The 27,360-nt window shown below is 38.2% G+C and overlaps 1 protein-coding gene across 1 annotated transcript in view; it reads left to right on the plus strand.

The window, feature by feature from the left end:
- Window positions 1–27,360, plus strand: part of GPC5 (glypican 5) — a 771,517-nt gene that overhangs the window by 150,874 nt on the left and 593,283 nt on the right. The window contains 4 exon segments of the mRNA XM_050903280.1: window positions 13,343–13,476; window positions 14,528–14,553; window positions 14,556–14,607; window positions 17,593–17,718. Coding sequence (XP_050759237.1) covers window positions 13,343–13,476; window positions 14,528–14,553; window positions 14,556–14,607; window positions 17,593–17,718 — 338 coding nt within the window.

A 27,360-nucleotide genomic window follows, 5' to 3' on the forward strand; every position in this document is an offset into this window, starting at 1 on the left:
CAGCAGAGTGATAGCTCAGAGGTTCTCAAAGGAGTTGGTCTCAAAGTTATATGTCAACTGTGGTGGGTTGACCCTGGCTGGATGCCAGGTGCCCACCAAAGCCGCTCTATCACTCCCCTCCTCAACTGGACAGGGGGAGAGAAAATAAAATGAAAGGCTCACGGGCTGAGATAAGGACAGGGAGATCACTTCACCAATTACCGTCATGGGCAAAACAGACTCGACTTGGGGAAAAATTAGTTTAATTTATTGCTAGTCAAATTAGAGCAGGGTAATGAGACATAAAACCAAATCTTAAAAACACCTTCCCCCCACCCCTCCCTTCTTCCCGGGCTTAACTTTACTCCCAATTTTCTCTACCTTCTCCCCCCGAGCGGTGCAGGGGGACGGGGAATGGGGGTTTGGGTCAGTTCATCACACGTTGTTTCTGCCGCTCCTTCCTCCTCAGGGGGAGGAGGACTCACACTCTTCCCCTGCTCCAGCGTCAGGTCCCTCCCACGGGAGACAGTCCTTCACGAACTTCTCCAACGTGAGTCCTTCCCACGGGCTACAGTTCTTCACAAACTGCTCCAGCATGGGTGCATCCACGAGGTGCAGTCCTTCAGGAACAGACTGCTCCAGCGCAGGTCCCTTGTGGGGTCACAAGTCCTGCCAGCAAACCTGCTTCAGCGTGGGCTCCTCTCTCCACGGGGCCATGGGGCCACGGGGCCACAGGTCCTGCCAGGAGCCTGCTCCAGCACGGGCTTCCCACAGGGTCACAGCGTCCTTCGGGCGTCCACCTGCTCCGGCGTGGGGTCCTCCACGGGCTGCGGGTGGATATCTGCTCCACCGTGGACCTCCATGGGCTGCAGGGGGACAGCCTGCCTCACCATGGTCTTCACCACGGGCTGCAGGGGAATCTCTGCTCTGGTGCCTGGAGCACCTCCTCCCCCTCCTTCTTCCCTGACCTTGGTGTCTGCAGAGTTGTTTCTCTCACATCTTCTCACTCCGCTCTCTCTGGCTGCAACTGCAGCTTCCCTGTAACTTCTTTTCCCTTTCTTAAATATGTTATCACAGAGGCACTACCACTGTTGCTGATGGGCTCGGCCTTGGCCAGCGGCAGGTCCGTCTTGGAACCTGCTGGCATTAACTTTATTGGACATAGGGGAAGCTTCTAGCAGCTTCTCACAGAAGCCACCCCTGTAGCCCCCCCCGCTACCAAAACCTTGCCACGCAAACCCAATACATCAACAATAGGTACTTTTGTTCTCAAGAGAAGTGGAGGTATTGCTGATAAACTGTGGAGAGAAAATGAGCCTTGGTTTAGAGATTGCACAGATACAACCTAAATTTGATGTTGTGGGAAAATTAATTATATTGTTCCTATCACCAAACTGTCTAATTAGACTCAGCCTTGTACTCCTTTAACTTTCAGCAAGTGTGTATTCCCATTACCAATTTGTAAAAGACAAACCCCAAGTGAGCAACATGCCATATAGTTCTTTCATACTTTTTTTAAAAAAGTAAAAAATTAAATATGTAATTTTCAGCAAAGCAGACTTTGGAATAAAATTGTGGAGTTCTGCCTGAAGCTTTTGGCATATGTGTCTGCCTTCATTACTTTGCTGAATTTAAATTACTTGATAAATTGATGAATTTAAATTACTTCACAGGATCGATATAAACTGATTTGTGGAAACTGCTGAACAGTAATTGGATTTAAAGTCCTCATCTTATACACGTCTGTATTCTAATATCATTGTGTTCTAAAGGAAGGTTTGACATCTAACCTAACACACAGTTGAACACCATCACCTTCCATTTCTCTCCATTCACAGATATGCATCCAACTGTAGCTGTGAAAAACTGTGGTGCTTGTATAATAAAGTATGGCGTATTTTTAGACATCAGTCATTTTTTTTTAATGTAGCATGGAGTAAGTGTACTGCAGTCATGACCTCCATTTAATTCAGATTCCTCTAGTGTTATATTTCACTTCCCCGTTGTTTCAAAGTGGAAAAGCTCCTTGCTGATGTCAAAAGGTTTTCTTCTGAGCCTAACTGGGCTTCATTCATCAGAAAAGAGAATGGAGAACTTTGAAAACAAAGCAAAAATCAACAAAGCAAGTGTGTATGGCTTGTTTGTAACTAATGAAAAGTTGTTTTCATTAAATAGTAGGCTTTCTTCCTACCTAAACATACCTAGTGGTTTAACAGCTCTTCCCATCTTTTCTGGTTTGATCCATCCTTGCTATGTATTTCAGTAGCTTGCACTTACTGAGATCTGAAGTGTTACCCTTATTTCTGTCGTCTTGTCCTCTATACCACACACTATATACTACCACTATAAATGCCCATACTGTTTTACAGATTTTGTAACTAAAATCAGTGTTTTCCAAGTAACAACAAAATGTCTGCTACAATATTTAACATAAAAATAGTGGTAATCACATCCCAGAGCATCTCTTGTATGTTGGAATCCCTGTTGTAAGCTCTGTGCTGCAGAATTCTGCTCAAAATAGGTGTCCTTTTCTAGTGCAATTGGTCTACTTGCTTCTAATGTGTAGAAAAAGGGCTTCAAATCATGCATAGAATATTAGCAGAGGCAATAATACATCCATAGTTATGCACACATTTTGGAAAAATGTATGTTAGTGTATAATCTCCTTTCATTTATCAGGGCATTACTTCTCAAGTGCAGATTGGAAAGAAAACAAAATCGATACACATTGCTGGACATACACTTGCTAATATTCTGTTAGTGTCTTTATTTTAGGGTTTATGATACACTGGCAGATGTGTGGCAAACAGTGGAAGCACTTGTTTCTGTCAAGAACTTCTTAAATATAATAGCAGAACATGAAGCCATGAAACCATGTCTGTTTAAATAAAGTCAATTGCTACATTCCTCAGCTTCTCAGCATTTGAGTATATGGTGGCACAGCTTTTGGTACCTGTTTCAAGATATGTCATTTCCAATTCCTCTTCTTTTGGCCAATTTTCCTTTCATTTATGGAAATGAGAGAGGACATATTTCTCACCTTTGGTGAGAAGAGGTTCAAATCCAGTGTCAAGTTCGTGTCTCACACTTTTCTGAAAAGTGCTTTTTTCAATTCATTTGCCAAATTGCCCAGGTTCCTCCCCTGCAACTCCTACAGTGGAGTTACTTGTTGTACGGGGCGCAGGTGCCCAGGTGCTGGCAGCGAGGGGCTGCAGGGTGGCCTCTGTGAGGAGCGGCTGGGGCTGCCCTATGCCGGACACAGCCGGTTCCAGCCGGCTGCAACTGACCCACCGCAGGGCACGGCTGAGCCCCTCAGCCAAGCTGGTGGTGCCTCAGGGAAAACGTATTTAAGAAAGCGCAAAAATTATGCATGGCGGTGAGGAGTGAGGAAAAAAAGTGAGAGAAACAGCCCCGCAGACACCAAGGCCAGAGAAGGAGGAGGGAGAGGAGGTGCTCCAGATGCCGGAGCAGATATCCCCCCTGCAGCCCATGCAGTAGACCGTGGTGGAGCAGATCTCCACACTGCAGCCCGTGGAGAACCCCATGCTGGAGCAGGGGAAAAGTGTGAGGAGGAAGGAGCGGCAGAGACAAAGTGTTATGGACTGACCACAACCCCCATTCCCCATCCCCCCTGCAGCACTTGGAGGGCTGTGGGGAGGCAGAGGAGTTGGGAACAAAGGAGTGAAGTTGAGCCTGGGATGAAGTGGGGGGCTAGAGGGAAGGTGGCTTTAGTTTTATCTTTGTTTCTCACCATCCTACTCTATTTTTAATTGGCAAAAAATTAAATTCATCTTCCCCAAGCTGAGGCTGTTTTGCCCGTGACAGTAATTGGTGAGTGATCTCCTTGTCTATCTTGACCCACGAGCTTTCTCGTCTTATTTTCTCCTCCTGTCCTATTGAGGAGGGGGAGTGAGAGAGCGGCTGGGTGGGGGTCTGGCAGCCAGCCAAGGTCAACCCACCGCACTTATCAACACACACGGCTTTGGCAAGCAATGCTGAGTAGTGCAGGTTTGCATAAGGTATGTTCAATATAGACTGCCAAGTAAATAATGTAGGAACATATCATGGCATGCATTATGCATTCCTATTTAATGTGTTTAGAGCAAATCCACTTCACAATTTGAAAGGACTTGAATCTCTTGTTAAATCTTTCAGTTTGCTGCACTTCCTTCTTAAGATTGAGATCTGTTTTGTCAGGAAAGCATAGGATCTTTAATATACCTCCTTTTTTTTCTTTTTTAACAGAAGATTAGGCAAAATTTGGGCAAAATGCACAGATCCAAAATGGCCTTCCTCTTTCCATTGACTGCATAGGGACTCAGAGGTCTGAAAAATGTGGAGTAAGCAGTCTGGGCTGTCATCATGTTCTGGTTTTAGGTGACATGCTAGATGCCTAACTCTGCTTTGGCACCATGGCAGGCTTGTCTGAATGTGTCCACTGGGGAGCTGAACTGAAGGTAAGGAAGATGCTCCAAGAGGCTGAAAATGCTGCAGTCTGGTTCTTCGTATTTGCAGAAAAGGAAGAAAGGAGGCTTTTCACTCCTTCCCCAAAGCCAAGTAAAAGGCATGAACAAGTGTAAAGGAAGAAGTCAACTGAGAATCCTTTCTGTAGGCTGTGTATGTGTTTTCTTCTTTCTCTGCTCTTTCTTTTTCATTGTGAAACAGAGTAACTGTTCACAAAGAGAGCTACTGAGCTAAGCAGACTTCTGGTGTCTCAGTTGGCCCTTAAATCACTACCAACTCTTTGTACTGGAATAGAAAAATTTTGTAAGGGCAAATCCAGAGATTTTGAAGCAAATGAGTTTTTCAGACTATTTTGGTCCCTGAAAGGATATGAACATGTATGAATAAGTGACTGTCTTGTACATCATAAAAGATCTTCAAAGAAAACTGGTTTGTCCAGGTCCAAATAAGAGGGTGAGAAGACACTGAAACACTTAATATACAGATACAGGAAGCAAAACCACTAATCTCATAAGATGTAGTTTGGAATAGGAGAGAAACACCTAGGTTTTCTGAAATGCTAACTAGATAGTGGGTTTCTTCCTTCATCTTTTTTTTCAGATGGTTTTTGATTCTTTATCATTATGAAAGGGTGACCCTCCAATTATCTAAAGAGTTGTTGACAGTGTCTTATGCTAAATGAAATAATGCATTATGACTGTTACTGTAAGTGTGTATGATTTTATTGACTTACATACTTTTGTTGCAGATCTTAACTTACAAAACTGCTCTCCTCTTCACAATTTTGGAACATAAATTGCAGCCTGCCACAAAGTGTAAACACATCGTGCAAATATGCTGATGCAGCCAACTTGTTTTGCTTCCACAAATTCTTTATGTATTGTAAGTTGTAATATGTTTTTTGTTTTAAGTGCGTAACATGCCTCATAAAGGTTGTAGAGCCCTATTTCTGCTTTCATTGACAGTCACATTCCTACTGAATTTCTTTTGGTTTACACAGGTGACCCCGGATAGACTTATACTTAGATTTAATGAACAATTCTGCCTGTATCAGACAAGAAGGCATAGTGTTAGCCTTCTACATCAGAGCTGTACTTGCAGGGCACACAGAAGTAAGGAGCAATAAAGTATATTTTAACCACTAGAGAGCATAGATAAATCAGTCTAGCTACACACAGGCAGCTGATCTTTGGAAAGGGCTACTGCCGGTTTTATATAATTGCTTTTCAGAGGAGAACCACAGAATGTTTTCACTGAACATAAATGAAACACCTTGGCATCCACTGAAGCAGACTTGGATCGGGAGAGCTGGCAGCCTCTCACAAGAAGCAGTTTTGTTGAACTGCCTTTGAAGAGTTTGAACTGGCAGTGCTGTATTCTGGCTGCAGGGTAACTTGGCTGAGAACATTAGGATTTCCCCTGACATTAAGCCATTAAAAAAAACCCAACATTTCCTTCCCTCCCACCCCCATTCAGAAAGAGAAACTATTTTTACTGCCAGACTTGCTGAGTGTTAGTCCCTCATGAAAGGAGCAGCAGAATTAAAGCCATTTAAGGTTTTAGTAATTAAAGAGCAGAAGACACAAATTAGAAGTATATTAAGTAACTCATATTTAATGGGCTATTAGATTTTATTTTACAATCAGAACGTGCAAAATTATGAAGGAAATCAGAGATAATTAAAAACTGACAAGATATGAGAATAGTCTCAAGAACTTGGGCTGGAGCACTGGTTTTGGTAGATGGAGTCGTAGGAGGAGGATACAAGTCTCAGTCACGTGAAAGCTGTGGACTGTGGCTCCCAGAATCCAACAGCTTGGACAGCAGTCTTTTGCAAAACTGAATTAAAAAATCGCTGATTAAAAAAAACTGGTTTGCAAACTCTTAGCATTTTTGTCTCTTCCTTGGTCCTCCATCTTGACTGTAGATTTCCCCAAAAAAGTGTACAGCAGTGGCACTGATGCCATGCTAGTGCCAAACAGAGTGGAATAATTAGTTCAGTGTCTCCAAGTTGTACTTTTATTTATCTGTGATACATATCTCACAGAAAATTATTTTCTTTTTTTTTGCAAAATGTAATCCTCTCAGTTTTTTTCTGATGAGACTACCACTGCCTTGCTGGTGGGTCTGCATTTTGTATATCTGCACTTTGCATTTATCTTTGCTCAATACCATCTGGTTGGGTGTGGGGCAAACTATTACATTTAACAAGGTTGCTTTGAATTGGATTGGTTATTTCTTGAGCTTGAAACCACTTCCAACTCTATCTCACTTGAAAAACTATAAATGCACTTTTTCATGTATCATCACCTGAGTTTTTAATTACAATTTTGAATAAAATTGATTTGAAATTATCATTATTTGGCAAGTCCATTTAAGGTTTGTCTTGCAGGTGACTATAAATTGAGTGTTTAATAATTTGTGCAAGCATTATTCTAAGTATCAACTTTACTCTGTAATTCTCTAGGCTGTTGTTCACAATGTTTGCCCCTTTCAGCTTGTCTTGGACTTCTCTTGCAAGTTCTGTAAAATGATTAAACCTGTGTATGAAACTTATAAATTTATAAGTTGCCACTGTAACTCCAGAGCTTGCTTAGGGTTCTGGATGCCTAAGACATATTGTCAAGAGTCCTGAGGCTACAGTGGAGAAAGAGAGACAACTAGTCAGAGACAAAGAACACAGAATGGACAAAGAAAACAAAGGAAATAATACACAATTTCTGCATTATTTTCCAGTGTTGTAAACGCTGGTGGTACTCCACCGCTCTTTCCTAAGACAATCTCATTAATGTCTTTTTCCTGTTGTGAAGGAAAAACGGCCTGTTGTACCAAATGCTTGCTCTCCCTGTTTTCAGGAACTTGAATTTTGTCTCAGTAGGGAATACTTTAATCTTCCGTGCACATGTGCACGCTCTCACATATCAAAATACGTTTTTCTTTCCAACAGAAGTTCGATATTAAATAAGCAACTATTGTAAGCAGCAAACGAGAAAAGCCTGCTTAAGTGCTTGGAAATACTGAAATGCTTGTGCTCCCTCTTGTGGTTTAACTAGAAGAAGACAAACCAGTGAAACCAGCCCTAAGCGTGTGGATATATTGGCTCCTGCCGCGGGAGCTCAGCTGGAGATTATTACAAGTTAAAAGGAGAAGCTAATCTTACTTTGAGAAATCTTCATTTTCACCTGCTTAGGTGATCAGAAAGTGCCAAAGCCCTGTGTAGCCCGGTGACAGGGAAGCCATCCTCTCCTGTGCTGCTCGCAGAGGCTGGCTGGCAGAATGAGGTGCAAAGAAGAGTATGCTGTATATGTGTCTCCTCTGTCTGACACACAGCCGTCTACCTGAAAGTATTGCACATCCACTTGCAAGGATTAAATCTGAATCAAGGAAACTTCATAAACATTTAATGCATTGTTTTTCTGGATGAATGTTTTGGGTAGTTTGATTAGTAATCTGTTGCTGGAAATGCTTGTGACTCATCAAGAATCTGTTTCTCGAAGAAAGTATTCACTTGTGTATTCCTAGAAAATAAAATAAAAATAACTTAACCACAATTTTTTTGTAACAGATGTATTTTCAACCAGTCCATCCCTGCCATCTCATTCTAGCTTTGTTTTAGAATTATTAGACTTCAGCGGTCCATTTGCTCATGAGTGTTTGAGGGGATTTAACTGTAAGGGATGTGGCAAATTTGTGATCTGATAGCTAGAACTGAAAGCCACCAGACTAATCACTAACTAAAACATGCATTAAATAAAAGCAGTTTTAAATGCGTGCATGGACTACGGCCACACTGATGGCTTACAGGTCTGAGAGACTGTCGATCTAGTGAATACTTGACACATACCCCACTTACAGGAAATCCTGGATATATGTGTATCAAAAACTTGCAGTGCTTGCTAAACTTACCAAAACAAGCATGTAACGGTTAAACATAAAAGAAAGGGCAATTTTCAGACTCCTGGTTCTGATTCCCAGTTAGAGCTGAGTCTAAGCCAAAGGGGGTTTGTATTCAAAGAAGTGTTTTCTTCCCTGTTACTCTATGCACAGCAGTAAGAACTAGTGAAACAGACTACAGACACACTGCAAGACTAGAAGATGCTCATCTTTTCAGTGTATTTCACAACACCCAAAGAGGAGCAGAGAGCCTCAGGATTCCTGAGACTTGTTTCTGGCGCAGTGGCAGCATTTAAAGATTATGGCATAGCTAATCTCCGAGACTTGGCATATCTAGTTCAAAGTGCACCACAGGACTGTGCATTCAGTTTGCTTCAGTCAGTGGATGTAAAATCATTTCAGTAGAAATGCTGAGGTCAGAAAGAACCATTTCTGTAGTGGAAAAAAAACCCCAAAGAAAGTGACTGATTTCTCCTATTGAGCATGAGAACTTAGAGGACAGTATCCCACCATTATCGATATGATTCCTACGTCATTGTCCAGTCCTGTGTAAATGTAAAGGTTTATGATGCTCCGGTTTTCCAAACTGTAAGTAACCATAAGTACACATTCTACGGAATTGCACCAAGCAAAATCAAACTGCCATAAAGTTCATGTGTGGCACTAATTGCAATTTAACTGCATGGTTATTACAAGAGCTTGTAATTAACCCAGTCATCATACTGTGGCATACAAATTGTGCATAATAACAGCATGCTGAGTATAATGACAATAGGTTTGTATGAACTGTGAAAATCAAGAGTTTTATCATTTTCTGAGGTTTCTTTTTATGCCCTTAAATATTGTGCAGTATTTAAGAGCATTTGACCAAAAGAAAAAAAAAAAAAACACCAACAGAAAAACCCCTAGTAAGTTGCTGAGGCTTGTCTGTTTTAAAATTTTATAGCAGTCTTTAATTCTTCCTGAAATTCAGTGAGATGTGTAATTCTCTCCTGAATAATATTTTGGGTGATATTTCAGTCTCACTTTTCTCAGGGTATTTTCAGTCCCCTTCGAGAATCATTTTATACACTCTGTTAGGATTTTGTGTATGAAGCCAAGAAAAATACTCAGTTTGTGGAAACATTCAGTGGGAATACCCTTTCAGTGAAACTGGAAGATAGTAAGAATACATTCTGATCAGATATTGCTGTAAAATGGTAATTTGTTAGATCATTAGTGTAGTGAGATCATTCCCCTTCTCTCAAAGTTATGATTCCAGTCTGTGTCTCTCAAGACTGGCAGTAATAGCACTGAATGAATTTTTACTTGGAAGGTTAATTTTGCAGCCCAAAGGCTAAAAATTAAGAAGCAATGTAGCTAATGGATATAGTTGTAGTCCTTCAGAAAACACGGGAAATACAACTAAGTGGCGTTACACTTATACCGTGTACTCATTCCTGGAGATCTAAAGAATGCATACAGAAAAAAAAGCAGACGTTATTATGGAAAGTATATTTATCTATTTTTCAGACTATCATCAGCCCTGTACTGGGAAATGAGATACTGACATTTTGGCTTTAAATTATTTGGCTCACAGCCAGAACAGGCATCTGAAGACAAGATAAGGGTATATGACCTTTTCATGTGCACAAGTTTACTGAAGAAACCAGGTAACAATGAAGACTGGGCCAGTGAGGGAGGCAAAAGTACATTTGGCATGCATATACAGTTAATGGTTTGAACATGACATAAAAGTGACAGCCACTAGTGAACAGTTAAAAAAAGACAGATTGGGTTCAGCTGGGTGAGTGATACAAATGGGATGTACCAAACACAAGAAGAACCAACAAAGCCAGTCGGTCAGTCAGTGGTCCCAGGGGTTTAAATATCAGAGAGATGAGAAAGGTAACAGAGACGATGACATCATCATTGTACAAGCTGAAGTAGCTCATCCTGCAGAAACTATCTCTGAAGAAGTAAGTGACTTTGCTAAAGATTGGTGAGCTAACTTTCAGCTGTGAGAGCTGTTGCTGTCGTTAACAGAATTGCTTTCTCAGCAGTATGATTACTGTCATGCACTTCTTTGTGGGAATGGCAGAGGTGTATGTGGTGCTGTACAAACACTTTTTATCGTTTAACTAATGCTGTTTTCAGAATTTTCCAAAAATGGCTTTTGGAAAAAAGAATCAGTTCTTAAAAAGGCATTTCAGATAATGACTGGATTTTTATGGTATTTGTGTATATAAAGTTTACCCAAGATTAATTTTTTAAGAAAGATTTTATATTTGAAACTAAGGTTTATTTTTAAATGTATCAGTGAATGCAAATTTCCTGGTATTGCACAATGCATTTCTTGAGACATTCACTCAAAGAGAATAAATAGAGAGAAAGGTCATTAGACAGTATTTTGAAGTAACTGTATAATACATATAAAACAAATATCATCCATATTCCAAGCCACTATGACTGTAAAAATTACTGATTTTCTTTATTTGTTCATTTTAGTCAGAGTAAAATATAATGAGATTTTATTGTAAAATCAAGAAATATAGATAGCTGTGGATTCTCCTGCCTTCCTAGTGGAGCTGAATGCATATGTTTTTTTCAGTTTACTGTAACGGAAGCCAATTTATTTATTTTTTTCTTTCTTTTTTCCCCTGACCCAAAGGACCAGTACTCATCTGCTTAGGGTCTGTATTAGCCAGTGAATCATCTCCACCATGTTTCTCCTCCCCTCACAGGCTTCCACCCTGCAGTCAGTCTCTGAGAGTGCCTGGACAGCTGAGGTGCCTCTTTCAGATATGCAAGGCACCTAAGACCTACAACAACCTACACACCTAACCCATGCCTGTCATGAGGCAGAGCCTCCTTCCCAAACATCTGGATCTGACTCTCACTGTCTGTTAAACCCTTGTTTTTATTCTTGATAAGACAAAGAGTTGTTGAAGAGTGTATGGCAAGCTGGAATGGAGGCAACCCAAAACATTAGTTGCTTTCTAATAAAAGCTGATCGTAAGCATAACGCTCCCCATGTCACATCAGTGGGCATAAGAGAATATGAGCAAAGTGAGACAAATAAAAGGAAAAAAAGCATTTTTTGTCTCTGGTAGATCTGCATTATATTGGTGTAGAGTGGCTGATAGGATAGACTGCTGCAGAGGCTGGCAAAATGCGGCACTGAAGGAGCAGACTCACACAAGGATGGATGAAGCCTAGAAAGAGTGTAGAGACTTATGGGGGGGGGGGGGGAATGGGAGTCCAGTTAAGCTGATGGAGAGCATGGGATAGTGTGCTCTGAAGAAGAGCTGATGGGGGAAATAGTGGAAAAAGTGTGAGGGAGGTTTGAAACTGAATTTGAGGACAAGAACAAATGTAGTAAGATGCTGTGCAAGGAGACACTGCCTCTGATAAGAAAAGGTGAGGTGAATACTTCAAGTGATGTTTAAAGTGTATCACATTAAGTCCCTTAAAGGACATTAGCCATATGTCCAGGGACAATTATCTTGCAGGTAAATTCATGCACCTTGTTTGAAGGGGATTCAAACTGTAACTTGGATGCCTAAATTAAGACATATGAATTGCAGCCAAAAAGGACTATTCACTTTCAACTTTACCCTTGGTTTCAATTCTTAAGGTGAATACTTATTCATATGTAGTAATAATGCTGATTCTTTCTTCTTTTGACTGGCCTAAGCAAGTACATTCAATGAGTTTTTCATTATCACCACTTACACCATGCATAACCAAAAAAGAAACTCATCAAAATTAGATATGTTCATTTTATTTTAAATGTTAAATGTATTTCTTAACTAACACTACAGCAGTTCTTAGTTGCAAAGGTGGTCCCTAAGACTTGCACTTTTCTCTAATGTGTGTGGTAGTAACTTGAAAAATGAGATTTATTTGCTTTCTCTGTTCTTACATTTGGGGATATAAAATGCAACAGGAAACAATAATCCTTGTTGTATAACATATGCACCCTTTCCTCTTTCTCATGGTAGCATTTTGAATATGTTTCTGCTTCAAAAATTGGATCCCTGTCTTAGAGCCAACAGCAATCTCCTCTCTCCCTTTTTCTTTTAAAAAAGTTGACTACCTATTGAAACCAAGTTTTCATAAATCACATACAGTATTAGTTTTTCAGTAGTGCATGCGTGCTAGCTTACACAAGATATGTGCTGTTCAGTCTATTTAATATGTTGTCTGATGTGATCCCCAGCATGAAGTATCTCTTATTTAATAAATATGTATGGCCCTAATTATTTTTATTCAGTGACTAGGAAGAATAATGAGCTATGAACATGAATTGATATCCTGTATTGTACAAAATGTTCAGTATCACATTTTACAAAGAAGAAAATGGGAGTTCGCGTGAATTTGTATCTATTGACATCTAGATCAGAGAGCCAGACATATAAAATCCCTTGATATTTTCAACATCTATGGTCTGAATCATTAAACTTACATCTTGGATCATTGAACTTACATCTTGCAAAGTTGTAATGCAAGTTTCCACTGTGCTAACTGTTCACTATATGCTCTGGGTAACTGTGCTGAACATGCCATAATAATTCATCAACCCTGAAAGAAATCACAAAGTTCAATGCATATTAAAAATGTGATTGGGGTATATTACAGAAAAAATGGAAATATGCCACTGTTCACAACACATCATGTTCTCTGAGGTTACTGTTACTGTCTGCATAACAATACACTTTCCTTACAGGAAGAAAAAAAGCCACAATCAATAAAATACATGTGGTGACTTGCTTATACACCTGGTATTGCTTCAAAAGGAGTGATTTTGTTTGGGTTTTTTTCTACTATAAAATGACTAATTATGTGTTTACTGCATTCATTATGGATATAGTGTTGAGAAGTATGTTAATTAATGATACTTTTTGTAGCTTAATGTCCACAGAACTTTCTTTCTTATTAAAATGGACTTAAACTGAATTGAGGGATACATAATAATTTTTGTTTACATGTGTTCTTTCCTTCTTGTGGCTTTTTTTCTTTTTAGGTGAACAAGGTATGTGGTCCTCCTGTAAGGAAGCCTACGCAGTCCCCAGGTTGCTCCTTTGATCAGAACAAAGATAATCAAGGGTTGAAGATGTTCTCAAGAGACAGTGAAGAAACCCTCGCCAACAGAAGAAAGTAAGACATTAGTTTTACAGCCAGAAAGAAAGAATAAAGTAAGCCATTAATTTTACAACAGAATAGATTATATTCAATGCAATGGCATGCAGTACTAGAGAATAAATAAAGACTGCAAAGAATGAAGCATTTCAGCAACACAGTCTGTTCTGTTACATTTTGGAAAGAGTAATTTCATGACTAGATTTTGTGTTCTGAAATAGTGGACATATGACCAGAGTCATTTGGTGCGGTTTAAAGTATTTAAAAGAGTGGATAACATTGGTAGAATACGAACATTAGCTCTATCTTCATGTGTAAATTTTCAAATTACATTTAACATGCACATCAGCAGGTATTATTAAATCTGTCGAAAAGTGATTGTGACTTTTATCAGAAGACTATTTGTAGAAATTGATCAGACAGAAAAAAATGAATGACTGTTCTTACATACCTTTCTACTGTAAAAAATGAGACAACTAAGCATTTGGGGATAAGTCCTGAAATCCTCGTTCAAGCAAGTCCAGCTGATTTTTTTTCTCTGGCTCTTTTGCCAGTATATAGTGAATTGAGGTGACTGCAAAGACTTGGAGATTTGATTTATACCTGGCTCACCATTACAGGGTAAAATTTGCCTAACTGCGTATGAGCTAGGTATTTAAGCTGCCATTATAGTCTATGGAGAGGAGGACTCAGTTCAGGTGCCCACACAACTACAAGCATCCAGCGCCACTCGAGGATACCCTCTGGTATCCCAACTGATCTGCTGCTGCCAAGAAGGATGCAGGTGTCTTGTAAGTTTTATCATATATTCTAGCCTTCTGCCGATATCCTGGATAGCTGAGGGCATCTCAAAGGCCAATCTATCTTTAGACAAATTAATCAAGTCTTTAATGATCGTAAGGACTAATAGCACTATAAGGAGTAAGGATAGTATTACAGTTGAGACTAAAGGCCCTATTATGCAAATAAAGAACAAAGTTAAAATCAGAAATTTCGTTTCTATCACGGTGTTTGCTAAAATACAGAGAAGTTTTCTTTGTCCTCTTTTTCCTTCCATTTCACTTTGCAGTGCAGAAGGAAACTGAAGTGAGAGAATTGCGGGGAAGAAAAAGTGCCTCTGAGCTTCAAAGGCAGACCATTCTTGTTAGTGCAAGGTCCTTCATGTTCCAAATAGTGGAGGAAAAAAACCAACAAACAAACACAGGATTTAGAGAACATTGTGGGAATGGAAAGAGCTGCAAAACAGAAGTTTGCTTTAGCCAGCACAGAAGTTCATCAGGCAATACCCATTATACAGACACATTTTCTCTGTGTTACGTAGCTAAGCAAGTTCTTGATGTTTTCTGATTGCTAGCACTGTGCAAACATGAAACCGTATCCTAAAATCTCACTTCATCTAGGACTGTTCCATGTTTCAAAATAAGTGGTGTCTGGATTGACCTCAGGGAGATTGCCCAAAAGACCTTAAGGGGCATGAGAGGCAGTGGGCAGCACAAAGCAGTGTTGTTTTCCCATGACTTCTGCCTGCCTGAGATGCTGGAAACACTTTATGGCATGCAACAGGCACTACACCAAAAAGGGGAGAGGGGAGAAAGTTGGAGATCCACTGACACAGATTTCAGTTTAACAACTTCATAGTTGGTATCATCTTCATCTGCTGCCTCCTGGATCACCTCCTTCCTTATTAGTCACAATCACTTTATATTTCACTTTATATTCCCATGGCAACTGTAACAATTCCTCACATGGAAGAGCGACTTCAGCAGATGCTGGCAGCCTGCTTTTAAGGAAGTGCTGTTCTCTAACTCCGATTTATTTACCTCCCATGTACTTCTGGCAGCAGGTTGCTCTCAGCAAGTTTCACAGGCTTTAGCAGAAAAGAATAGGCTTCTCCCAGACTGTGTAGACTTGATCGATGACAGTTATCTGAGGGAAAAAAAATGAACAAAAAAATTCCATTAAATGTGTGATTCCTGAGAGTTCCGTGATTTCCTGACATTTTTCAAAGGCATCTCCAGATGAAAGTTTACATTTTAAAGTACGTGGTGGACTGCCTCTGCCTGAACTTTTCCTAAATTATTTTTACCATCAGACCTAAGCTGGTATTTTCTAGCACTATGTGGTACAAGAAGAAAAGGAAATTTCTCTGTGCTTTTGGCACCAAAAATTGTCAGATGAATTTAAGAAAATTCTAAGGAGAACCTTCCTTAGTAACATACAAGCTTGAAAGTATGTAATGCTTTTTCCTCCAGAACTTAACACTGCAGACAGCTTTTAGCATGGAGAATAAAATTGTAAAAAAAAAAAGAACATTTCCAAATAAACAGATAAGAAGTATCTGCAGCTCCCACTGACTATAATTGCACATTTGTGCTCAGCTGCCTGTAATTACATACTGTCTGGTCTAGAAGATGATGATGTGAAAATTGACATTCATACCATCTGCCCTTCTAACTACTTTGGTCAGACATCAACAGGGGCTGAAATCAGTTATTACTTCTGTATTAACTTCAGCTTTGCCTCAGGATGTATTTACTAATAAACTGAAAGACCTTTCTGTTAGAATGCAGTTTGTCACAAGATATTATGGCAGATATATTTATTTCAATTTCTGTGTTATACATGGATTGCTTGTGCAGAAGAAGAAATTCCAACTATTTACTATGAGAGGGCTCTCTAAACACTAGTTTTCATCCAGAATTTAAACCCAAAGCATAGACAAAATCAAAATCAATCCCACTCAATGGGAAATGGAGGAAAATTGCAAACATATTGTGCACACTGAATGCAATTTTGGAGATGGAGAAATACAAGATATGACTATTCAAGGCTGGGAGAGTGTGGATGAATCATATTTACATATTTAAAATGTGTTGCGCATAGGCAATTATATGATGCGTAGTCAAAATTGACCCTACCTGAGATTTTCAGAAGTGCAGTTTTAGACTTAGTAGGGCACTCATATCACATTTAATAGGCATAGTAAATCTAAATCACTGTGGTTTGTGTAAAATATTTGCCCTACAATTACAAGTGGCTTTTAAAATGACAGACTGTATATAAGCACTCATGTTTTATCTGTTTTAATTTGGAGTAAACAATACTTGACAATTTAATTCCTTATGCCATTTTAGGCTTATCTTGACTAAATGTGGAGAAATGTATAGAATATTTCTGGTATTTTTTCACAACTCTAGACACCATACAAGAAGTTAACATAAAGTGAAGCTTGCTGGCTTACAGAGCAATGAGCACAGCATTTGCTGGTGCCTTTCTTTATGCCTGCGGGTCATAGATAACTCAGTATAGTGTGATGTTCTAAACCAGAATGAATAAAATATTTTAACTTTTCACAGCAGGAATGGGTCTCCCAGGAAGAGATTTTCAATACATAAGCAAACAATTTATAAACAGAAATATCACAATCCAGTTAAAAACATACTAACTAAGAAGTCACTCATTTGTTTTGATTTAAGTACAAAAACTTACCATTAGCTCTGGGCATCTTGACAATCATTTAAAATAGCAATACATAATTTATAACCGACCAGCATAGCACATGATAGAACTGATGTCATTTTTCAGACAGTTATTTAAATATCCACTAAATATTTAACACCGACATCTTAAACCCATCTTACCTAGATCTTGAGTTGCTTCATAACTCTAACAAATACTCTTTGTAGTATTTGTAACACTGTGTAGGGGACTAGTTGATAGCACTTTCGAAAAACAGATGACTTATTCATATACACTTATTTTTTTATTTGCTATGCTCTTTTTTTTGGAACATTTTTTGGTATATTTGTACAAGTGTAGCATTGCAAACTGTATCACAACTATGCAAGAAAATTTCAGGTTGGAGGAAAATAATTCCTGTTCCAGAGCATGCGTAAGGTATTTTTTTTTTACTTGGACCAATGAGAGTATCAGCTTTGTAAACTACTGAATTGCATCTGAGAGAATCAAACTTATCTAACAGGAAACTGACAAATTGATTTAAAAAATCATTGGAACCAATGGAGAGTAATAGGATAAGTACATTCTTTATCTTCTTGTAGAAACGCACAACAGCAGTACTGCTTAATGTTATTGATTGACGCTGTCAATTATTTCCCATGTTCCCTTGTGCAGAGAATTTATCAGCCACCTCCGGCTTTACAGAGCCTTTTACGGTGGCCTGGCTGATCAGCTGTGCGGTAATGAGTTGGCAGCTGCCGATGGACTCCCGTGTTGGAATGGAGAAGATGTTGTAAGAAGGTACCTTTCTGACTCACTTCTGTCTTTTCTTTTGTATTTCGTGTTTCTCTAAAGTAGCTTCCAACTTGAGTCAAGTACATTGTTTCCCTAGGTACGTGTCAAGGTTAGTTCAAAAACCAAATCAGCATGGGTTTCCTTCTCTCAGGCTTCACATGTAAACAGTAAAAAAAATCCCCCTGCATCTCTGTTTTGAGGAAAAAAAGAATTCTACTGTTCTTCAGACATTTTTCCTTCAAATTTACGGCACCTAGACGTATACTGGAAAAGAAGCTGGACTGGCATTTACAAAATACAGTCGGAGAAAAAGAATATGGATTTTTGTTTGGGCTTGATCTTTATAAAATGCTCCTTTTAATACAGAGGGTGTGATAACAGACTCAAGCTATTTGCTTAAAACTCTCTCTGGCTCTGAAGGATGAAGTAATCTCTTAATATATATGGCTTCTCAGGAGAGAGCTAAACGTTAAAACAGGAAGATAAAACATTTTAAAGGTGAAACACATGTATTATTTTATGTATGCAGCGGCTTGGGAGACATCATTCAGCAGCAATGGCAAAGAAGAGATAATAATAAACTGCTATGCTCCTGGATGTGTATCTCTGGAATCAATATATTTCACAGCTTACAAAACACTAGCATTTGTGGATGTCAGAAGGATTTTCAGAGAGCTGATCTCTATGGTTTTGCTTTATTGCTCTCATCACCAAAACAAGTATTTCTCTGAGCGGGAAGTCCTTGTGATGACAGAGGCCAAAATATTAAAAGGTTCATTGCAATGATTTTTTTATAAAGATCATGCTGTTGTTAATACAGCATTTTTTAGTAGGTAGTATCAAAGGTCATATCAAAGAAGGTGGCTAAAGGCTGTGAGGTGAGTTAATAAAGTGGGAGATAGCTGGTACCAGGTAGAAGGAACAGTGACAGCCTGCACCTTCAGGTATCTCTAAAAAGGTTAGATAGGAGCTGTAATTTATTGATTAATGATACCGAAGGAAACTTAATGGATACCCTTTCAGCAAACAGCTACAGGCCTGCTTTTCTTTATCTCCTTGGGTAGTCCAATGCTTTGGCAGCACCAAGGCCCAATGAGTGGTTGACTCCCTTGATAGTCTCATTGGGAATGTTTGTCCTAAGGTTTCAACAATCTTCTCACGATGACATGTTCCTTCTTTAGATATCTATATTTGAGATTTAATCTCAACTTTACCTCCTGGCTTTTGTTTTGCTGCCCTTCCCCAAATGAGTTATACTATTCCTACCAAATGTTTCAGTAACAATTTGAAGTAAGCATCTTGTAATTACAGATTTCCTAAGAACAAGGTTCTTGTATCATTACTTTTGGCTGCTTATAGTCTTACTATTAATATATCTTTTCAAACCTATATTATTATATTATATGGAACTATTATATTTTAGTTATTATTGCATTATATTATTATACTATTACTATGTTTATACTATAATACTCTACTGTTTGATTTTGATTGATTGGACACTAAAGCCCTTAGACAGAAGTGAAACAGTCTACTAAATTCTAGACCATAGTGGTTTTTTAAAAGTAATTTAATTTGACTAAAAATATTTAATTAATGCAATTTATTTATTTGTGGATCAACCTAAAGATATAATTGGTGACAAAAGCACTGTATCTTAAAAGTAAGACCACTTTGATATTAGCTTAACTTACAAATTTCCTTACTAAAATATTTTGTTTTCATATGTATATTAATATATAAATATATTCATATTTTTGGTCAGTAAATTTTAGTGATAACTTCCTGAAAGACCTGACATGTAGATAATATTTAGAAGTACAGACTGCTGATTAAAACCAGAAGAGCAGGGTACTCTGAGTTGCTCTAGGTTATCAACTGGAGCTGAGACCTGCAGATTAGTTCCTACATCTCAATACCTCTACTTGTATATTTACTTGTAAATATATTATGGTACATATTCTCCTGTTTCAGTAGCTATATGAAGGTGCTCACATCTGTCCTCTTCCTCCCCTTCATTTTGCCTTGTTACTCAGTCAAAATGTCCTTTGTTCAATTTTTTTGGTTTATATTTGTTCTTTTGTAACTGAAGGGGAAAAAAAATCTTTCCTGCGCTTTGACTGAGATCAGGGGTTTTTTACTATTATTATTATCATTACAGAACCGTTAATCTAGGGAAAAACGGGCACTCTTTTCTTTTTGTGCTTAGACGCATCTGTTTGCCTGCTATGGAAGTAAGGCATGCATGAAACAAGCATGCGGGAGAGGAGCACACACATTGGGCGTGCAGTGCCTGGAGATTTCTCTTGGTTATGGAAAGTCAAACTCAGCCTCAGAAACACACTCAAACAAACAAATTCTGCAAATTCAGAAACAAGGAGGTTGTGTTTCAGCAAGAAAGGTTCCTGATGTGCCCCACAGATTGCGCTGGGAAATGACATTTGAAATGGATCAATGAATCAATCGACTAAGCGAAGAGATCTAATGGGAGATGAACAGCATCAGAAGTGATTGTGTTTGGGGTTATTGTGAAGGGAAATGAAGATGTCAGGCTTTGGGAATGTGGACTGGAGGCAGTGAGCCTAACCACTGTGCAGGCAAACCAGATTAGAAGGGACTAGTAACATGCAAAAACCAGGGTAAGCAATTCAAAATGATCTTGATGAAACTCAGCCCGAGCCCAATTTTAGCATTTTCCAGAAAAATGTGGCATACTCGTAGAGTATTCCTGGAAGTATTATGAGATCACTCGAGAATTTAGGAAACTCAGCTTACAAAAAAGGAGTCAAAGAATTAGCTTTGTTTAACCTGGAAAAGAAAAACTGGTAGGAGAAAATTCAAAGTGCAAACAGACTGTTGATGATAGGGGGAAGAAAAGTATCTGTTATCTGCTTCCATAATGGCTAGGACACATAGCAAACATTTAAAATAGATTCTGATTAAATATTAGGGAGAGTTTTCTAGTGGCAAGGACAATAAGGGACAAAAATAGGTAGTTTTGGGGTCCAGCATCTGCCTGAAGGAGGATGTTTAAGAACAGGCAAGGCAAGGCACTGAGAAATGATGCAGCAAAAGCCGATTTTTCCTTAGAGATGTGGAGATAAATTGGATAACTTCTTAAAGTCTCCTCCAGCCCTCTGATTCTGAATCTAGGATTATCTAAATCCTGTGTTGCTCAACTTCTGTTGCCATGATCCCAGGATACTGTGACATTTTAGAAGCAATAATGACCTGAGCAGGCATCATTGCTTTTCTCTGTAAATACTGAAGAACACCTGAACCTGTACACTCACTCTCTTTTCTTCTTTTTTTCTTCCTCCCCCCCACTAGTATAGTAATCGATAAAGATATTGGTGAATTCGTCTTTGCAGTGTCCCTAGCACAGATGGGGGAAAGTCTGTATTGTTCTAGTTAGTTAAAGATAAATAGATTTTATCTGTTTTGAGATTCTTCATCATTTCCATCTGTTTATGCCTTCTATTTAAAAACCATGTGCCATAGCTGGTGATGACTGCAATTTGGGGCCTGACATGGGAAAGCAATATCATAAGCTACATAATGCTGGTGTGAGTGTATCAGGACCTGAAAAGATTGCTAAGACTGTTTGCTGTATCTGTGTTTCAAGCTGCAAGTAACAATAAGGTCTGGAGCCAGAAGATAGATAAGTTTTAAAAAAATTTTTGCAGTTCTTCTTTCTCCTTTTCTATGCATTTTTCTAAAGGAAGTAGTTCAAGGTTTTAACAGCTATAATATCATATCTCAGATAAATCTTATAGCCTTTGCCATCTCTAATACCATCTAAGAGATTATCAAGCCTGGATGGGAAAAGGTCAGAAAAAGGAAAAGAGGATATTATTGAAATGAAAGCTTACTTAACAGTTTACATTTCATATGCTTCAGCTGTTTTCTTTTTGGTTTAAGCCTTCCCCCCCCCCCCCCCCCCCCAAATTGTACTGTCATGGCAATATGGCCCTTGATTCTGAAACCAGAAATTGTTCTGAATCTAGCCTGTCACACAGTGCAGGCTAATGCTTTTACCAAAAACTGGGACCAGAAACCCCAAATTCCTGTATTCATGTCATACAAGATTGGTAGCAGGCAGGACTTGCAGGAGCAAGACTACTCTCGCAAGGTCCACATCACTGCACAATGAGGGAGAGGACGTCTCAGAGGAGTCTTCGGCCCTTCCACTGTTTTACCCAATTGTGTGACTACAGTGGTCAGGCATGAAATTCAAACTTCAGTTTTAAAGGCATAACTGAGTGCCATGATGAAGTACCTGGAATTTAGCGTTATGGGATTCATTAGGTTCAATGGAAGAAGAAGAATTGCAATTAATAAGTCATGCACTACTGAAGCATACGAGAAGAATTGCATGCATCAGTTGGAATTTCAGTGGCATCTTAGCATTAAAGCTAAAGTAATGGGAGTTGTGCAAATAGACTGAGATTGTTCTCATTCATGAACATAAAGTGGTTTCACTGACATTTATACAGTTTTGGTAGTCCAGAGTGCCTGGGTAGAATGTGAAGAGAGATGGATTAAAAATCCACAGAGGAGAGCAGAATATGTACTGTACATCTTGAGACCAGTGATTCCACTGAAATAAAAATAGATGTGAGAGAAGAAAATAGTAAAATTATGTGTGTTGAAGGATTCAAGAGTAATGGAGATTATTAAAAACAGCTAATCAAGTTTGGAAGGAAGAGTTTCATATGAAACACATATCTAAAGTATCCAAATTAAGAGGAATTAAACAGCATGATTGATGTTAATTGCTGAGCAAGTTGTTAGAAAGTGATTATAATAAGCATCTATCATCAAATAAATGCTTAGCTTTAGCACAGCTCTTAGGCTGGGGAAAGGAATTTTCTCTCTTGATTCTTAAATATTCTGAAACAAGAGTACCATCCTGAATCTGTTCTTAGCCAACAAAAGAAGATAAATGGTGATATAAGGAGATCTAATGAATTCCTTTTAGTTTTCTTCTATTTGAGCTAGTCATCACTTTATAATGAGGGAGAATGTAAACTGCCATCAAAGGCACCACTTGCCACCTATGCAAAAGATTTGCCTGAGCAACTTGAAATGTAGGAACAGCCCATTATGACTCTTACTGCTTTGCCTAATATGCTGTTGCCAAGAAGGACCAGCAACAGATGCATAGAGAAAAAACAATTGTAAATATGTGCTTCCTCACAATCTGCAAATTTGGAAATGCCTGACCTAGAACTGTGAATGTTCAGTCTTCCCATGAACTCATAAAATCTTAGCACCAATAGCGTTCTACAGCAAGCTAACCAGAAGTTTTCAGATACCAAAACACTGAGTCAACTTAAGAGGTAGATGGTGGATAAAGATATTTGTAGGCTGCATGTTTTGTAAACAAACTGAAAATTAAATAAATTGTTAAATCCAGATGCCTGAAATCTGAAGTATTTTTGTTTTGAATTGCTGCTGCCCCTTTAGGGATGCTTGGAAGTGAAGTCACCAGCATATATGGCACCTGAGCTGTAATGAAAAATCAGGTCATCTGGTCTATAAGAACATGGGGCTCCAAAGGTCCTCCCCGAATTCAGGAGGATTTTTTCGTTACAATTTGTACATTTTCATTTGGAAACTACTGACATCAGGATATGTTCGATGACTAATCAGCAACACCATTAATTTTACCACTGCCCCCCCCCAGTCATAAATAATTTCTTATTGATCCTACTTCACTTGTTAGAAGAATGACAGGGGCTTATGATACATTTTTCTGTGTCAACATAGAAAACAAAAGGCATTTCTATTTCGGGCATCAACATGTAATTGAATAATAAAAAATAATTATATTATTCTAGTTGCTGGTTTTCTGGAGGTAACTTTTTGTTGTCTTTTGATAAACCTTAAACATTATTTTTAGGGTAGCTTAATGAATTTGGGAATTATAGTGGAGAGTGTAATCTGAACTATTTATTCCAGAGAAAGTCAAAAATTAGAAGAAAGAAGGATACTGGCTTGATGATAGATTATATAAAAACTAGGTAGTTTATATAAAAGCTGAAATTCAGATCCCTGTATCAGATGGTTTTACGAGAGCCAAGCCTGACATTAGGGGAAAAAATGAAATGGCATATGATTCCTTTGTTTATATTAATTGTGGGGTTTGTTCTCTATTTGGTCATAAGATATACAAATGAAATAATTCCTGCTTTAATAATGGTAATATCAGTTCTCAATATATGCTTAGATAAATCCCATGACACTTCAGGATGGAATTTATTTAATTACATAAAAGCAGCAAAATATGTATTGCATTTGATTACCTCAACATAAGTGATCTATTTTTCCTTTTATTTGCTTGAGCAAATATATAATTTTCTGTAGTGTTTGTCCTAGAAATGTTTGAGTCGTTTGTCATGCACAGCAGGGTTTATAATAGAAGGGTTCTAACACTGGGTGAATTTATTTTTATTAAGCTGGTACTAATTTACAAAATGTATTCACTTTTAAATTGAAAAACATGATTAGAGCCATGTTAAATAAATAAGAGCATTTATAAAGTCACAGAAGACTGTTGAAAGATAGGCATGAGAAAGAACAGTGCCCAAGGATATTCTAAGATTTTGAATTATGGCATCATCATACCTTCATTTTGGAGTGTTTTGTTCTTTCATTTTACACAGCCATAGAAAAATAGACTTACTCCAGAATTTAGTATTCGTGATCTGATGACTCCTAGAGGTTTTCCTAGGGAATTCAGGACTACTTTACCATAGTTTATGACATGAAACAACAGAGGCAAAAAACCCCCACCAAACTATCATCTCCTTTTTGTATAATAAATTTTCATATTAATACCAACGAAAACTCATGCAAGAGGCTTTGCTGCATAGTTCAAAAATAAGCCTAACATAAAATAAATAACTCTGAATCACAGTGGATTATACTAGACAGAAGATTTGTGTATTTGTGCCTCACTGAAGTTCTTATAAAAGAAATATGATCTAACTGAATTCAACTGCGATATAGAGGTTATCTTTCAAATAATAAGTTTAGTGATATTTTACAATGAGGCCCCTTTCACACAGTGGTGTTCTAAAACATTTTATATGTCTACAAACAAATTATTTATCACCTCTAGCCACGGCAGTTTAATACAACAGCTCTCAATGAATTATTTAAACAATATTTTGGGTTGTGAAATATCTTCTATGGGGTCCTCTTTCACTGTAATGTTCACAGCAGTCCTCTATAAACACTGCAGGCTTACCAGTCCAGACAGGAAACTTCTGTGTGCTGATGTTCAGCACCGCAGCATTTACAGATGTTCCTTTCAGCATTTGTATTGCTACGTTGCATCTGCCGAGGACTTTTCTCTTGACAGCTATAGGTCAGATTTTCATTGAGCATCCTGCACCGACTGTGAAAATACGCTACTGAAACTTAGATTGTGCTGGGGTTTTTGTTTTTTACATTTTCACAGCTGACTTACTTAGATACTCAAGCAGGGTGATTTTAGAGATCTGGAAATTGGTTGGGAGTCTTATGTGAAACCACTGATTTTTCCTATGTGTCTAATTGTGAAAGTTTGCGGTAAGTTTTTCTCTATGTAAGAAAAAATTTGCTTTATATAGTCCCATTTTGGTGAATATTCTGTAGATTTTTATACGTACAGCTTGATTCTGTTAATGTCGTTTATTTAACACAGATGATGAAAAATTGGTATTCATACAGTTTTATTAATGCATTCAAAGAATGAGTTCACTCATTTTTTTCTAGAAATAAATATTATTCTTTCCAATTGGATCAAATTCTTCTTGCTGCTTTTATAGTCAAAAGAATCGTTAGATCCTCTCTAATGAAGTAAAACTAATCTGCTCTTCACAACTGTGAGTCTATGAGCATGTACTTTAAAATACTGTATCTTCTGTTCTCTTTAATAAAAGTTATGGTTTCTTATCTTCCTTAGCAGCTCAGCTTTTTCTTGTATTCCTTTAGAATGATATGATGGAAGGCACAAGTTGGCTTATGTTCATTAAAATTACATTTTGTTCTAACTGTTTCTATTCTAACACTGCATTCTTAGGGCCAAGGTTTTTTAGCACTCGTCCACATGTGGGCACTCAGAAAAATCAAGCTGAATTAATGAAGACTGTCAATTTAGAAATCAGTGATGTTAGCTCATTTTTTACTCAGTTCATTGAATGAATAAACCAAACTAAGGCTACTTTAATTGAGAAAGAATTTTAATTATTGAAGTGTAGTATCCCACACAGAAATTGAATGATGTTTTGCTAGCCCAGTTAATACATTTGCATCTTTGATATGTTCCAAGTGATGTTTTGAGTTTAGCCACGTAGGCAAGCACATATCTGCTATGAGTGCTTCAGTGACAACCACCTCTGAAAAAAGACTGAAGCAAAAACTAATGAAAAGGAAACGTGAACACGCTTATATATGCCATGCTGCAGGCTTAGTAAATAACCCAGTCAAGCACTAGTGTGAATAGTCATGTCCAAATCTGAAAAGTTTTCATGTTCAGGTAGTGCCTAAGATTTCATATGAGAAGTTATTATGAAGAACAGATCAATGCAGCAGAACTAAATTCTTACATTCATGCAGCAGGAGACTTGATACCTATGAGGCAGAGAAAGAAAATATGAAGCATAAAACACAGTCCAAACTGACAGAGAACTGTTTTCCTTCCACAATAAAAGAGACCTCTCTGCTGCTTGTAATAGGCAGGAGTACCAGCAAGACCTTCCTTCAAACTGTTAGGAATCATTATGTGTATTTGAGAAAATCCCATGCCTACGGATGGAGGGATTGCACTATAACATACTGCTGTGTAATAAGGTGTAGCTTCTCCTCCTAAGGAGTGTGAGGTGTGAATCTCTGTCATATTAATTTTTAACCACATTTATGTCTTATGTTAATAAGAGCTTGCCGTGTTAAAACTTGTGATATTCTTCATCTCTTCTCCTCCAGGTATTTGTGTGAAGAAATGCACAGCTAAATGGGCCTCTTGGCCTCTTTTTCAGTAAAGAGAGAAATGGATCCTTGTAGGATGCAATTCATTTAGTCTTTAAGTAGTTGGATAGAACTTCCTAGAAGGACTTGTTTCTCCCCCTTGGCTGTAAAGGGCATCAGTCTAAAGAAAGTGGTAGAATCTATGTTATCTGAGTTTAAAATATCTAGAAACTCAAACTAATACAAAGTATCTATGCTGAGATTAAAAACCAAAATACACTAAACACTAAGTGTTAAACCTGGGAGATTGATCCAGAACCATTATGCCTAAGTGTTTGAGATATTTCACCAGAAAACTAGGTACGCATGTTGATCCATATACTGAAGGTAATATAGCAGTGTTGGTCAATTTTTGCTGGTACTGATCTTCCGGTCAAAGTGATATATGAAGGTAGCTGGGGTAAGCAATATAAAGGATTGTGCAGGACCAAGCACTACTCTAGCTCTTTCTCAGTACCTTTGGTCAAAGATGGAACATATTGAATAAGGTATAAAGCTTACTGTTTTGCATAGTTTCTTAAAGTTGTTTCATTTTAAAGGTTAGATAAAATTGGGAATGGATTTGGAGAGAGTTAGGGTGTTTATGGAAAGAATATGAAATTTTCCATTCATTTTCCCTCTGTTTCCTAAGCC

Source organism: Gymnogyps californianus, chromosome 1 (genome assembly GCF_018139145.2).
Source record: "Gymnogyps californianus isolate 813 chromosome 1, ASM1813914v2, whole genome shotgun sequence".
In the NCBI taxonomy this organism is placed as follows: Eukaryota; Metazoa; Chordata; class Aves; order Accipitriformes; family Cathartidae; genus Gymnogyps; species Gymnogyps californianus.